At 43.1% G+C, this 16,548-nt stretch overlaps 2 protein-coding genes across 3 annotated transcripts in view; one reads left to right on the forward strand and one right to left on the reverse strand.

The window, feature by feature from the left end:
* The window catches only part of PRICKLE2 (prickle planar cell polarity protein 2), a 246,066-nt gene that overhangs the window by 200,659 nt on the left and 28,859 nt on the right, over nucleotides 1-16,548 (forward strand). For both annotated transcript variants that reach the window (XM_083723501.1, XM_083723502.1), the window contains 4 exons: nucleotides 5,933-6,070; nucleotides 7,256-7,459; nucleotides 8,535-8,721; nucleotides 15,426-16,292. In XM_083723501.1, the coding sequence (XP_083579627.1) occupies nucleotides 5,933-6,070; nucleotides 7,256-7,459; nucleotides 8,535-8,721; nucleotides 15,426-16,292 (1,396 nt within the window). The remainder of the gene's footprint in view (nucleotides 1-5,932; nucleotides 6,071-7,255; nucleotides 7,460-8,534; nucleotides 8,722-15,425; nucleotides 16,293-16,548) is intronic.
* Nucleotides 1-16,548, reverse strand: part of LOC310837919 (uncharacterized protein C3orf49) — a 405,030-nt gene that overhangs the window by 186,313 nt on the left and 202,169 nt on the right. The window lies entirely within an intron of this gene.

The raw sequence follows: 16,548 nt of genomic DNA on the forward strand, positions 1-16,548 counted from the left end.
ATGTTGATCAATGACTATTGATCACAATGGTTATATGCAGCTTCTAGGTTGGAGCAATAGCAGTTGAGGGCTGTTGACTTCATGTACTTTTAGTGGTATTTATACACTTCTAAAATGAATGCCTTGCAGTGCTGCAAATGTGTGCTCAATCCCAGTTCCCGGTCGTGCTTGAGAACAGTTTTCTCCAAGCTGGTGACCCCCAGGGCAGTGCCGGCTGGGGCTGATAGGAGTTTTGCTCCAAAACATCTGTAGGGCGCCAGGTTGGCCTTCACCCCAATCTTACTCTGGTGTTAGAAGTGATTTTCCAGCTGTTTTAATCTGGCTTGAAAATCTTATTCTGTGACCCACCTCGTAGGCCTGTTTTGGCCAAAGACAGATGAGATAAATACAGTCGTACCTTGGAAACTGAACGGAATAAGTTCCGGAAGTCCATTCAACTTCCAAAACACTCGGCTTCAAAGGCGCGGCTTCTGATTGGCTGCAGGAGCTTCCTGCAGCCAATCGGCAGCCATGAAAGCCCTGCTGGACATTCGGGTTCCAAAAGAACGTTCACAAACTGCAACACTCACTTCCGGGTTTGTGGCATTCAGGAGCCAAAACATTCGACTGCTAAGGCATTCGTCAACCAAGTTACAACTGTAATTATCTTGAATATTTTTACCCTGGTATAAGGTTTTGTCTTTTTAAAGAAGTGTGGTATGCCCCTTATTGCTGTTTTAGCATAGAGCAGGGAATGCTTTTTAAAACTCTCTGTTCCAAAGAGCTTACTTTCTAGATATAAACAAACTCCCTGGTTAGGGGGCATGGCTGGGTTTCCCCCTTCCCTTGGACTATTTCTGCCCTTTAATTATTCTTTATTTTCATATCTTTGCTTTGTGTGAGTCTACAGGCTACTCTTAAGCTACACTCATGTTTGGAGCATCACTTTAGCTGGTCCATAATATTTAACTGGGGAAATAATTTATTCCTGCTCTGAAATAAGGTGATCATTTAAGGAGAGAGTCCTGTTTGATGATATATTTTTTATAATGCCATTATTATATTGTCAGGTTTATATTTTATGCCTTTCCTAAAATGGGATTTGCCTTTTTCAGGGCTGGCATATCCTGGATCAATGTTTCATTCAGCTATTCACTATGTCCCCAAGATTTACTTGTTTGTTTATTTAAAAGCATTTATATACCACTTCATATTTCAAAAAGCTAACTGATCCAGTTCCTGGCCAGTCACTGCCATCTCAGGCTGCCCAAAGTTAGGACTTTTTGACTCAATGTGCTGAGTTTATATTGAGTTGTATTTGACATATTCATGCCACCTTGGACAGATATTTTTGGAGCTCTTCACAATCTCTTCCTCTTATCTCATGTTCAGGGGTTTTTGATGAGGGACATTTATCAAAAACGTTTTGAAACCCCAAGAGCACAATGCGTCCACAATCCAGAGCATGACGCAATCCAGTGCCTGACCCAAGCCTCCTTTACTGAGCTTCGGCGAGAGAGAGAAAAGTTCATACCATCTTTTTTTTAAATATTTTTATTGCTTTTTAACATACATACATATCACAAACATACATACACAGCCAAGAAAAAAAGGGGAAAAAAGGAAAAAAGAAAAACGAAACATGTAATACATAAAAACATAGACAACTCAACTTACATTGACAAACACTCATCAACTTCCCTTTATCTCGGAAAAAAATTATCATATTTTTTTATCTGCAGTGTCTCATTCTTCAAGCAATTTTTACGTAGTAAGCGTTATCTCATACCTACTGTTTTTCAAATATATATTTGTTTTTTATCAACATTTTTATTTTCCTTTTATTTCTGTTTCCATATATATCTTGAATTTATCCCATTCATTATTAAATTTTGTACTTTTTTGATTTCTTATTTTCTGTGTCAATTTTGCCAGTTCTAAATAATCAAACAATTTAGATTGCCACTCTATTATCGTTGGGATTTTAGACGTTTTCCAATACTGTGCTATGAGGGTTCTGGCAGCCACTGTTGCGTATAGGAAAAATGTTTTATCTTCCTTTTTGATTTCTTCACCACTTATCCCCAGGAGGAAGGCTTCAGGTTTTTTGCTAAAGGTGTATTTGAAGACTTTTTAAAATTCATTATAAATAGATTCCCAAAAATTTTTAAGTATCTCACATGACCACCACATATGTATAAAGTCGCCCTCCTTACTCTTGCATTTCCAACACATTTTATCACCTGTTTTATAAATTTTATCCACTTATACATGTTCTCCTTGAGTGTTGTACATGCCGTGAAGTTCATACCTTTACACCATAATGCCTTCCATTTGTCAAACTCTATATTATAACCTAAGGAGGTGATGGTGAAGTGGGCAGTGGATTTAGGTTATAATATAGAGAAAAGTTCATACCATCTAATGCCCAGAGGAAAGATGGAAGAGAAAGCATTTCTAGAACACAGTGGCCCATAACGACGCAAGAATTTCCAAATTCTCTAGAAAAAAAATGCTTAATTCCTTTGGGAGATGGATACTTACAGAATATCTGTATTCCTTTTGTGCAGAGATTTGCTTCTGTAGAAGTTCTGTAGAATTCAGAAGCACTTGATTGAACAAAAAAGAATAAGCCCTTTAAAATAAGTCCTTTAAAATCTTTCTATCTCTTCACGGGAATCAGTTAAGAGATCCATCCCCACAATTGTTCTTGGCACAGCTTGCCAGAATTTTACACTGTTTAGGAAATGAATTTTTTATCTCCAGTCTGAATTTAGAAATGCTCTCTTCCCGTTAGTATATTAATCCTTAACCGTATTAATGTCTTTGGTATTTTTCTAGAAGAAAAGTCCTGGCTGGAGCAGATGTAGCTCTCTTTCTACCCCTGCTTATAATTTTTAACAGCTAATTTACAGGTCTGGCATAACTAGTGCAGCAAATTAGCTCCTCCTACATCGCCTATGGGACACGGGTGGCGCTGTGGGTTAAGCCACAGAGCCTAGGACTTGCTGATCAGAAGGTCAGCGGTTCGAATCCCTGTGATGAGGTGAGCTCCCGTTGCTTGGTCCCTGCTCCTGCAACATAGCAGTTCGAAAGCACATCAAAGTGAAAGTAGATAAATAGGTACCACTCCGACGGGAAGGTAAATGGTGTTTCCGTGTGCTGCTCTGGTTCGCCAGAAGAGGCTTAGTCATGCTGGCCACATGACCCAGAAGCTGTACGCCGGCTCCCTCGACCAAAAAAAAATGAAGATGAGCACCGCAACCCCAGAGTCGGTCACAACTGGACCTAATGGTTATGGGTCCCTTTACCTTTACCTCACCTATAATCTTTTGATTGTCCACTCTGGCTTTTTTAATCCAGATAGAATACAGGAATACAAAAATTGAGAAGCAGGATCAGAGACTTTTATAAGAACAGAAAGCATATGACAGGAATAGAGATCCAGCAGGCTTTGGAAAACACAGCTTACTTTTGGGTTCATATATACAAGTATTACATTTTATCTCCCAAACAAATATCACAACCCAGGCAACCCATGAGAGCATTTAAAGGTCCCTTCCAGCTCTTATGATTCTAGTAGGATGACTTTCAAACTATAGTTTTTCTATGTAATATGAATCTGTTCTTTCATGTGGGGTGTGGGGAGAGTTTATTGAATGTTGTTCTGCATAATACCTGTAAAAGATAAATACACCTTTTTTTAAAGTGCAGGGTGCAGCATTGCCAAATTGCAAAATGCAGCCAAGTATATATATAACCCTCTGGAAGGCTTACAAGCCAAGGGCATGAGGACAACAGCAATCCTGTGTATCTGGAGTTCAGAGGTCTATTGCCCCCTGAAGATGAATGTTTCATGTAGCATCTTTAGTTGACAGGAATGGCTTCCCTGAGTGAAGCTGGTGTTGGGTAGGTAGACAGAGCTTTGGGTGGGTGGATCCAAAGGGAGGTATGGCAGGAGTGACTTTTCTGTGGTTCTCCATTCCATTCCTAAATAGCTCAGTTGGTTAGAGCATGGTGCTGATAACACCAAGGTTGCAGGTTCGAACCCTGTATGGGACAGCTGTATATTCCTGCATTGCAGGGGGTTGGACTAGATGAACCTCAGGGTCCCTTCCAACTCTACGATTCTATTATTCCCCCCTCCCCTAATTTTTCCCCGAGGGAGCACTCAGCATTCTGTGACCACTGAGCATGCTCAGTGTTGGGTTTGAGTTTGCCTACCAACCTCAGGGTTTCCTCCCTTTCTTGAGTTTAACTTTGTACTTCTGCAAATGCTGGCGTTCCCCAAGCCTCCTGACCCTTCCCTCTTTCCTGCAGGCATTGTCAATTTTGACTCCTTAAGGGTCTGCCCCTTGGAGAATGAGTTTGCTGTTAGTTATATATGATTATAATTCACACTGTTACTTTTGTTCAGGCAGGGCCTTCAGGCTCTTACATCACTTGTGCCAGAATTCTGCACCTGAAGCATGATCCTGCTTTTTTATTTTAGATTATTTTAAAATGTGTTACTCGAGAAGGTGTTTTCAAAAGCATCGTGCAGTCTGGGACCACTCTAGTTAAAATTCAAAAACAAAACAGAATGGGAGGTGAAAACCCAAGGGCGCTCAGATGATCTTTTACATATGGCCTGTTGGCACTTCAAAATTGCAGTCCATTGAATTATTTTCCAAGGGCTGAAAAAGGGTTTGTCTGTGTGTCTCCCTTTCAGTAACTTGGGTTTCGCCCAGATAAACTGTAGTGTGCATTTTAAACTTTTGAAGGCAAGGCGGCCAGTGGAGGGGAGGCCTTTTAATCATCCTGACAACATCTTGTTGGTCTTGGCTTAAGCCTGAGCCCAGTTTCAGTGAACAAGCAAGCAAATAGTTATGGACCTGCCATAAGCTGCGCCGTCAAGAGCTTGCTAAGCTCTTTTGAGTGCCACTGAAGTACCTTTTTAAAAGAGCCTTGTCTACTGAATCAGGAAGTAATTTATCCCTTCTCAGCTTTGAGTTCAGCAGCAAGTGAATTAGCGATACTCTGTTGACTTACAGAAACCAGACCAGTATGTGCCAGGAGAAGAGCAAGATGGTGGTCCCTTTTAGATACAGTGCAATCGCATCATATGCTGAGGTTATACATGCCCAGGATAACATGCATATGTGAAAATCACACATAGCCAACATTTCCTTATTTTCTGGCCTGCTACTTGTTGGCAAATGGGGGAGACCTTCTGCAGTGTCTCTACGGCCTTTCCCCATTCCTCCATGTGTGAGTGGTTGAGTGACTGGGGGAGGAAGAGAGATGGAGGTGGAAGGGAGACAGGTAGAGACAGATGCAGGCAGAAGAAAAAGGCTGAAATTGATTCGGAATCGCACTGAAGCCAAACATGTATAGTTTAATTTCTGCAAGTTAAATGTGTGTGTGATGTGACTTGACTGTACCAGTGGTGAGAGGAAAAGGGCTAGAAAGCCACAACCCAAGGAAGTCTTCTTAATTTTCCTTGGATTTGACAGTTTTCCAGTGCATTAATCTCTGGTCTGGCCATGTTCCTTGAGTAGTGTCCTAGCATTGTGATTATTCCCTTACACATCCTTATCCTAAGACCTATCAACTTTTCAGGGTCAACCACCATGTTTTTATGACACATTGGTCTTCCGCGAGTTATAAGCAGCCATTGTTTTTTAATCATGTGCATGTGTGCATATTGGGAGTATCATTAATAAACTGGATAGCAGCAGTCAAACAGGTAGTAGAGAAAGCAGCAGAGACCATTGTGGTTTGAGGAGAGGAAAAAGAGAAATTGGCTTGCGAGAGTCTGATCAGGGCTGAAAGCCCATCTGTTGAGGGGGGAAATATCTGCCCGTAGGTGGCAAATTCCTCCCACGTTGCCTGCAAAAAAAAAAAGTGTTGGAGGAGAAGCCAAGGTTTGCAACTTCCAGTGTAACACAGATCATTGCTGATTTCTCTCTAGGTACGATATTGCAACTCACTGGATGAAGAAGAGAAGAGAGAACTCAAACTCTTCAGCAATCAGAGGAAAAGAGAGAACCTGGGCAGAGGCAATGTTCGACCCTTTCCAGTCACCATGACTGGCGCCATTTGTGAGCAGGTAGGTCTATCTTCACAACATGTTTGCGGCCAGATGAACCTTGGATTCACAGAGCAGTTTTCCCAAGTTGTGGCATTATGTTACTGTGGCACACATACAGCACAATCTTGTAAATTGTGTTTCTTGCAGAGGGTTATTGGGTTGTTTTTGTTTTGATTATGTATTTTGTGTTTTTATATTGTGATTTTATCTTGTGAACCACCCTGGGACCTGCAGGTATAGGGCAGTATACAAATTTAACAACTGATAATGCTTTTTGTCTCAATGTTTAGCTTTGGGTTATGAGAGGTGATAACAAGAGACGCTGGCAAGTCAGGAGACAAATTTGTTCTTTGCTTTGACCTTACAAAGGAAGTTTAGTACGAATTCTTATTAATTAAACTATTCTCAGGGTCAGAGAATTTCCTTGTGTGGATTTCTTTGGGGGGGGGAGGGTTCCCCCCACATAATCCCCAGGGGAAATTGCACCTAGGCCGTGCATTGCTAGACCATAAAACCATAAGCAAAACAAACTTGCTCACAGCCAGAATTGAGGGAACCTAGAAAAGCGTGTATTCCCTCATGTCTAAAATACTTTGGACAAAACCTCCACCTGGTTCTCCCTTGCAGACATGAAGAAGACTGGAAAAAATGGCAGTATGTTATTATTTTGCATGTTGAAATTTCTAAAAGATTTTTAAAAATCAGAACACAACACACTCCCACTGTTTCTCCCCATATTTTTTTTCAATATGGGAAGACCTCCCAACATGTTGATCACACGAAAGGGAACCCAGATACAAGTGGAAGGAAACGTGCTATCCTGTGAAGTTCCTATGCGTTATCAAAGCAGCCCAGCTCTCTTGCCTCCCTCTCTCTCTGATGGAAGACAGAACAGGCAGAAAGAGAAGCAGAATCTGGTGCTCTGGCTGTTGTTTGCTTGCTCCAAGCCCCATCCATATATGGACAGGGTTTGGAGCGTACAAGCAGCAACCACTGCATTGTGATTGGGAACTGTGATGGCGCTCATGCTCATGTGTAGAGCACGTGTAGAGCGCATCATTTCATTTTCATTTGAACCCCAGTTTGACAAAGGACCTGGGTTGTGAATAACCAGAGGAGCAGCATGCATGATGTATCATTTTGTAGAACCTCGTATTCTTTCCAATGCTGCCATGAGCAGGTTCCTCCTTAATGTCTTCGCAGTGTGGAGGCCAAATCAATGGAGGAGACATAGCCGTCTTTGCATCGAGGGCAGGTCATGGAGTTTGCTGGCACCCGCCATGCTTTATATGCAGCGTCTGCAATGAGCTGCTGGTAGATCTCATCTATTTCTATCAAGATGGGAAGATTTATTGTGGCCGGCACCACGCGGAATGCCTCAAGCCTCGGTGTGCGGCGTGTGATGAGGTAAGGCCAGCCAAACATCTCTCCTCCTGTTAATCATGATGAATGGTTGCAAGTTTCCAAAGTCCTCTTTGCCAGCCTATCTTTGCATCTACGTCTTGCAGCTCTACAAACAAGGAAAGATGTGGAATATCGCCAGACTGGTTCACATGGTAGCCTCTGTGGCGGCTTCTCTTTGCAATGGCCAGCACAAGCATGCGTGAATGCAGATGCCCACACCTAGCCCAATGCCCCTGCCAAGCCCAGAACTGCTGGCCATTCATCCACAGTTTATCCTTTTTCAGGGTGGGGAGGAAATCTGCACTTGCCTTCATCGAAACAGATTTGCACTGTGTACAACAGTGTACATGATAAATTGTGTGTGCTTTCTCCTCCACCCCTTTAATGCCCAGTCTGCAGCTGAGAGGTGGAAGAGAGGGAAGCTGCAGCCTGTTGCAAAAGGCCAAGGACAGGATCGTAGTGAAATCAAACTGTCAAACTTCATGGCAGCTTTAGGGTTTTGAACACGGCTTGTTGATTTCGAACCACAGTACAGTATTAATCACGCACTGCTGCACCTCATTAGTTTGCCGAAATCCGAAGATTCTCCAGCTCCGTGGTAGTCGAGGTATCAGAGCCCAAACCACAGTCAAGATTTTGTGAAATCTGGCTTGTTTGCCCTTGTTGCGTGTACAGAAGAAATATCAATATAAATGTAAGAGAATAATTAAAAAAACCTAACCCAATGCTTCTTACTTCCAGGCCCCCATTTACTGAAAATGGAATGGGGGTCATCTTAGGCTATTCCACACAAACCCCTGTACCATGTACATCCCATTTTCTCAACAACCATTTTGATTTATTTGCTGCAGTAGAAAATTAGGATTTAAAAAAAAGGCGTAGACGTAAGAGTCTTGAAGCAGCGAAGCCGTTAAAAAGCAAGCTCGAATCACAGGACAAGTTAATATTTATTTACTTGTCGATCGGTCTCCTCATGCGCTGAGCATCTAGGCAAATGGCCTCTGCGACAGGTCGCAAGAAAAATGAGCGAAGCTTTGCTTTCTAGGCCCTAACACGTTTGCTTGATTTCCCACCACAGATTATCTTTGCCGACGAGTGCACGGAGGCTGAGGGCCGGCACTGGCACATGAAGCACTTTTGCTGTTTTGAATGTGAAACAGTGCTGGGCGGGCAGCGGTACATCATGAAGGAAGGGCGGCCATATTGCTGCAACTGTTTCGAATCCTTATACGCGGAGTACTGCGATACCTGCGCCCAGCACATTGGTAAGGGAGCCATTTCAAAATCTCCATCCCTCGCTGCCAAATTTGGGGGTGGGGTGGGGGTTGGGAGTGGGAATGATAGCCGGGCAACCTTTGATGTGGGTTTGTAGACATTATTTCTTTCGTTTTTGTTTTTTAAGGCACAAACACGATATGGCGTGTCGGTACACCCGTTGCGTTATTGTTTTAAGGTGAAGCGCGCCCCTAGGCGAACAGTTGAAATGGCTTTGTTTTGGAAGTACATGACAGGCCCTGGCATCTGTTTCTGTCAGCAGTCCAACAAACCACTTGGCAGGTGTAGGCGTCTAGCTTTGGGCCCGGAGTCTACAAGGCAGTGTTACTGCTGGCGGGGAAGAAAAGGAAAATCTCTAGCGCCAATGCCAGCTCCAGATGGGGCTCCTGATTTCATCAGTCCTCAGCCCTGGAAAAAAAGAGAGGGAAGATCAAGGAATATCTATGTGGGGGGGTTGTTGTTGTTGTTGTTATTAAAAAAGACTTTACTTTTCTATGCTAAGGAAGGAGACATTGTGCCCGTGAGGCATGGTAGCAAGCAACTCCGCTCTCAAAAGTGCTTTTAACGAGATTGCACAGCTATTCAGAAAAATGGCTCTGAAGCTCTCTCAGGATGCCTGGAGTAATTTTATATGTTTGAATATGTTGGGAAATCTCACTCAGAAGGCTTTAAAAAACAACAACCCATAGAGCCATGTTCTAAAATATTACGATGTAATATCTCCCGTCATGCTCAATTAAAGAAGGGAAGGCGTCTGAAAGTGCTAAAATCCAGCCCTCCACAGTCTTAAATCCAGGTCATGAAAGCCAAATGAAGAATACTAGCTGAGGGCTTATCAACACTTAGCTGTTGCCCAGCTCTTCCCAGGCATAGGTCTGCACTGTCCCAGTCTGTTTCTGACTGCTCTGTGTTGTTGTTTTTTTTGGGGGGGGGAAAGCATACTGAAGAACTACCCATGTGTGAGTGGCTGTATTTGAGGTGGAAGCTCTGTTGGTTGCTGGAGAGCCTTGTCTTTTAGTTGCATGGAATGCATGGCATCTGCCTGTCAGTTAGTGCTGCAGGTGGTAATCATGCAAACAGGTGTGAGCAAAGGGGGGACAGAGATTGTGGCTGCTGTTGTAACAAAGCCAGTGGAATCTGGCATTTACAGGTAGTGTTGTGGTGCTTTTGTCCTTCCGTAGCTGCTATAAGGGAGAGTCGTGGGGGCGGATTGCTCATGAGTAGAAAGTCACAGGTGGACCAAAGCAGTTTTGTTTTTGTTTTTTTTTAAAAAAATGTATTTTAAAAAATCCATCATACCAAGTCATAGCAATCAAAACCCATCCAAAAGAGTAACCAAATATGGTTCCATCAGAACATAAAAACTTTAATGATGATGATTTTATTTGTACCCCACCCATCTGCCTGGTTTGCCCCAGCCACTCTGGGCAGCCTCCAAGATATATAAAAACATAATAAAACATGTAGTATAGTGTATTTTAAAATGGGTTTTTAGAGTTTTTAGAGGTTTTTGAATGTTTTATGTAGTTTTTATGTAGTTTTATGTAGTTTTTTATGTAGTTTCATGGTAGTTTTATGTAGTTTTTATGTAGTTTTATGTAGTTTTTCAATTTCATTGTTCCGCAAGGGACAATGACAATAAAGATATCGGGGGGGAAAAGCTTTCCTATACAAGGCTGCCTTCGTATGTCTTCTAAAGGTTATGTAGCTACTCATCTCCTTGACATCTGATTCAAAACAAATAATAGATCATTCCCCCACTAATACATTTCAGCGTTTTTTTAGCATTGTGTCTTAATGGTTGTAACCTGCCTTGGGACCTTAGGGTGAAGGGTGGGTTCTTAACAACAACAACAACAACAGCTATACAAAATCCAAAGTATCAGAAATGAGAACGATCTCCTTTATAATTCTATAATTAAGATCATGAACAGTTGGCTTGCCATCAGTGTCCCTAAGCTGTTCCAAAATTAAATTCCCTTTCTCATGAATATGAGCACACACTGTAGTTTTAAAAAAAACACCACCACCAAAGCAAAACTCATTTTAAATGGGGAGACCCATCTGTAGCTAATGTTCTTCTTTTGAAGCTTATATATCCTGGAATTTAAGAGAGGACAAGTCCTAACAAGAGGATAGTATCTGAACTGGCACATTACCTATTCTTAATATCCTGTTTGTTCCATACAATTCCTTGAATCAGTTTTTCAGTGCATTATCACAGATTTTAACAAGAATGTATCTCAGATGCTTATTTGGATTTTAATCCAAATTAAAATTATCCTTGACTTGCTCATCTGAGAACTCAAGGAAAGTACTGAACCAATATTCTGTAAAGGACAGTATTATTATTATTATTATTATTATTATTATTATTATTATTATTATTACAGTGGTACCTTCTCCAGGTAGCAACCCTCTCCCCAGTTGCTACCTGCCTCACTTTTGTTTGTAGAAGAGCTTATGAAGAAGAACTTCGTTTTCAGGCAACCTCATATGAGGTCAACAAGTGCCGGCTCTTTGCAAAGACTACCAAGGCAGTTTTAGGAGCAAATGGGATATTTTCACATCAAAATTCTGTTACTCTAACCATTACCATGCACTTGCTCTTCTACCAAGAGAGCTCAGTGAGCGCCGCATTCCCTTGTTTTGAGATGTTAGGGCATGGTATGCTACATTGCATCACACTTTAAAGAAAAAATCTACATTTTACTTAGTTGCAGAAGGGGCTTCTTTTAGTCAGATGTACTGACTCCGTGAGCACGGAGATGCATGAATATGATCAGTAACATTCTGTTCTCGAAAGACGTTCTTAGTTCCAAAAGCTACTTTGCTGTATGTAGGTAGGTGTTACTAAGGTAACAGCTTGTCACCTCCCCCAGTGTATCCTTTGATGAACTCAGCTGCAAAATAAAGGTATGTATAGGGATCCAAATTATCAAATAGATGCAGTTTTGATATGAAAAGCTGGCATGCTGTAGGCATGCTGCAGGCAATCTGCAGCAGCTGTTGGGGGGTTTTAAAGATACTCAACTTAATTTTTTAAGATAGTTAAATTATTGCACAAGGAACTTGCCACTTCTTTTTCTTGTAGTAGCACGATTGCTCATATCAAAAAATTGGAAAGGACATCTACATATCATACAATGGAAACAGGAAGTGTGGTCAATTGCTTTATCTGAGAAACTAACCCTAGGAGAACATGCCCTGAATGATGCAACTGATAGGGATGATTTTGCTCAAATATGGCTTTACATCCCTTTACATAGTATTCAAACAACCCCCTTGATGTCTGGCACCTACCATTATGCATATAGATTTATGGGGAAATCTGCTGTATTAGTCTTCTGTTCTGGGAAAGGGGCAGGAGGAGGAAAACCAATTGTTTTGGTAATGTTATGTTTATATCTTAATATTAATATTAATAAGGGGGAAAGCAATTATGTAGGGGTACACTCAACTGTATTGTGGAGCCTTCCCCTCCAAATGTTTCTGGATTATAGCTCCCATCTTCACTGCCTTTTGGGCACATTGGCTGGGAATGATGGGACATCAAGAGAGCACATGTTGACCTCCCCTGGTGTAGAACTTCCATCTCTTAGCCTCAGTGAGCTTCTCATGAGCATTGGCCCCCATAGAAGGGACAACCCAGTGGAACTGATCCCTGTATCTTCTGCCTTTTGTGTGATAACCAGCCCCCTTAAAAAAAATTCAGCAGACAGCCTTGCACATTGTAGGAAGAGTGAAAATGGATCTAGCGCTCTCCATCCCACCTATCAGATTTGACAGACATTTCGCTGGTGGGTTGTAAATTAAAGATGATAATCTTTCCGTAAAGGCTGTGGGGAGGACTGCGGCGAATTACTCGCTTAGAATGTGAGCCCCATTCTTCCCAGGAAATTCAAACCTCAGTAAACTGCATTTCACTTAAGTAGATTTGCAAGCTCGGGTGCAAGAATATTCTGTTTCCGTTTAAGGTGTATGTTATTATTTATGTGCTTAAGAATCTCAGTTTTTTGCTTCTCTTGATTCAGCTTTTTAAATATGTTGCTACCTGCCCTCAGGCTTTGGGATGATGCTGGTTAATTGAAATAAAACGGATCTCACAGGCAGCGCCATAATAATTGCCAGTGGATTGCATTTTAACATAGCCCACGAGCTGGATGAAGCCCTCAGCCAATTTAATCTGGTCTCCAGCAGCCCCACCAAATTTAAATCCAGTTGTGGCAGCAAGTGTGAAAATTTGGTGTTTAAGAGTTGTAGGATCATAAACACACACACATATTGGTTGTATGCCCTTTGGATCAAGGGGTTTGGGCTGCTTTGCTCCTTCCAGGAGCTGATCTAAGTCATGGTTTGTTTCTGCATGTTGCTGAGACCTAGGTTCATGGGTTAGCTCTCTCAGATAACTCATAAACCATACGGCAGAGGTTGCTTACAGCTCATGATTAGTCTGGAGAGAGCCAACCATGAGTCTGGGAGCAAAGCTGCCATGACTTCCTCTCCTGCAGCCTCTCTCGTGTGTTCACTCTCTAAGCCAGCCTTTCTCAACCTGTGGGTCCCCACATGTTGTTGAACTACAACTCCCATCACCCCTAGCAGCTCAGGGATGATGGGAGTTGCAGTTCAACAACATCTGGGGACCCATAGGTTGAGAACTGCTGCTCTAAGCCATGGTTTGGCATAGAGTGATGCACAAACCAGGCCTCTGAAAACAAAAGCACATTTTTAAAACAGTAACAACTGGGCACACCCTGAATTCTAGCCTCTGAACCACCTACACAATATTACACATGGCTGAAGACCCTTTTTCACGGTTGGTATGCAGTATTATTTTACTCCACGATAGAATGCCCTGCACTGGCTTCTGAAGTAGTGTGTAAGCAAAGCAAGTCTTGCGGCACCTTAAAGACTAATATATTTATTATGGCATGTACATTCATGAACTCGAATCCCTTAAGCTGACCATAAGTTTCTTTCTTTTAAGAAATAAGTGTACAGTGGTACCTCGGGTTAAGTACTTAATTCGTTCTGGAGGTCCATTCTTAGCCTGAAACTGTTCTTAACCTGAAGCACCACTTTAGCTAATGGGGCCTCCTGCTGCCGCTGCGCTGCTAGAGCACGATTTCTGTTCTCATTCTGAGGTAAAGTTCTTAACCTGAAGCACTATTTCTGGGTTAGCAGAGTCTGTAACCTGAAGCGCATGTAACCTGAGGTACTACTGTACTACTATAATCTGATATGGTTTCACACTGCTTCAACTCAAGACTTGCTCAGCAACATTTAGTGTTCTGATTGGCACAGTAGTTATAGAGTGGATAGCGAGGAAGCGAAGCACAGGTATTATTTAGTAAGGCAAGCAAGAAGGCCTTGGTGTAGCTGCAACCTGGGCCTGATCATGTGATTTAAAGGCCAAAAGGGTGCTATATTATAAAAGCATAATTGCCCCATAATATATTGTCTTACTTACCCATTGAAAATGCTACCAGCTGCTGCCCGTGAAACTGTATGATGCGCTGAGAGTTCTTGAGTGTGCAGTAAAGTCAAGATGCATCTGTTTCCCACTCAGGGATTTGACTTCTAGAGGATTAGAGGAAGGGGCAGAAAATCGAGAAGAGCAGCTGTGGTGCATTGTGTGTGTGCACGCTTAAAAAAACCAAAATCTCACGCAAAGGCAAAAATAGGGAGCAAGAGACAAATGCCTGAAAACCATTCCTGGAAAAAAGGAATAGCTGGAGCATGTATTCGTCATGCACTTATATGATGCCACGACATTGTGTGAAAAGGGTGTGTGTGTCCATAACTTCAGTGTGTGCTACTCTACTGTAGTAAATGAATTGCTTCCCCAATGGGAATGGCTCAGAAGGGGTTGTGTGCTTAGCCTTGGTATAGATCACTGCTTGCTCTCCATTGTCTACATCTTTCTGATCCATTTCTGTTCCGGAAGTTTGAGACATGCCACTTTGCCTTTTAAAAAGCAACAACAAACCTACCCCATGGATTAGAATAAAGAGAGTCAGAAATAGACGGTTTGAAGCCAGCTTCTTATTTCTGAACACAGAGTAAAAACTCGCCACAGTGCTAATTCATGGCGGTGGTGATCTGCGCTAATTCCATTGGCAGCTGGTCTGACCTGTGACGGGTAAGCTTTGGGACCCTTTGCTGGGAACAGTGTTTCTCATTGTTAAGACCACAATGCATTTAATTCTCCTGGTAATCCCCAGGGGGAGTTAAGCGTATGAGCAAGGCACACTTTGTCCTCCGCACACTCCGCCCCACTGTTTCATGATGGAAGGTTGGTGACAAAGGAAGGCAAACTGGGCGACTTGGGGTCATTCCTATTTTCCTTCCTCCTATGGAACAGAAGCCTAGGCTAGAGAAAATGGGATTACTATTAATTTTTCTTTTGATCTGGAGCACAACAGAGACCTAAGCAGCTATACCTGGAGATTAGTTTAATATTTTATTGCCTGTCCCAAGCAGATTTCAGCAAACAGTGTGAAGATCATGGTGTACTATTTGTGATCCTCTATCACAATCTCAGGTTTCAGGTTGGTATCATGGCTAGCATGTTGAACTTCGACTACTCCAATTCCCCACCAGAGTTCAGGAGCCTTAACGTCACATCCAGTTGCTCCTAATTGTTCTCTAGATTAGTAGATGCTCACCATATTTCTCTCCTTTTTTTCCAAAGGCATTGATCAGGGTCAGATGACGTATGACGGCCAGCACTGGCATGCCACGGAGACCTGCTTTTGCTGTGCACAGTGCAAGAAGTCTCTGCTTGGACGACCGTTCCTGCCGAAGCAAGGGCAGATTTTCTGTTCCAGGGCATGCAGCATGGGCGACGACCCCAACGGCTCGGATTCATCAGATTCCGCCTTCCAGAGCGCCAGAGCCAAAGAGTCACGGCGTAGCGCCAAGATTGGCAAGAACAGGAACAAGGGAGAAGAGGGCGCCCCCAGCCAGGGCAGCAGCCAGCTGCAGGTGACCTCCAGCAGGCTGTCTACAGATGTGGACCCCCTCTCCTTGCAGATGGACTTGCTGAGCTTGTCCAGCCAAACGCCCAGCCTCAACAGGGACCACATCTGGAGGAGCAGAGACGAAGCCTACCACTACGGGAATAAAATGGAGCAAAGTCAGTCGCAAAGCCCTCTGCAGCTCCTCAGCCAGTGTAACATCAGGACTTCCTACAACCCAGGGCAGAGCCCAAGCAGCCAGCAGGAGCTGTGGGGCAAACATTTCAGCAACCCAAAGAGGAGCTCCTCCCTGGCCATGAAGGGACACGGTGGCAGCTTCATCCAAGAATGCCGGGAAGATTATTACTCAGGAAGGCTACGCTCGCAGGAGAGTTACAGTGACATGTCCAACCAGAGCTTTGGCGACACCAGGGGGAGTTACAAGGTCTCCAAGTATAACCAGGAGGAAGACAGCAGTCGATCTGCACAGCAGTGCCGGACCAGGCATCCCATCAACGCACTGAAGTTCACCGAGGAACTGCCGCCCACAGAACAAACGCCACGGGGTTCAATGGAGTCCCTCGCTCTTTCCAATGCCACAGGTAGGGGTGCTGTTTTAGAGCGTGGTGCTTTTGCTGTGACATTACGGTGGGAAATTCAGTTAAATGATGTTTGTCCAATATTTTTCTGTTGGTCTTATTGCTTCAATGGGTGATCCTGCCCTAGGTTGGGGTGATGTCATTGTGTTGAGTATGTATTGCTGCAAATATGGAGGGCTGTGAAGATTTAAGTGTACTTGGTTTGGACCTTAGCAAGGGCTGGATTGAATATTCTGCGGGAATAGGTGCCAGGCTGAAC

Source organism: Podarcis gaigeae (assembly GCF_964106915.1).
Source record: "Podarcis gaigeae genome assembly, chromosome: 2".
Lineage (NCBI taxonomy): Eukaryota > Metazoa > Chordata > Lepidosauria > Squamata > Lacertidae > Podarcis > Podarcis gaigeae.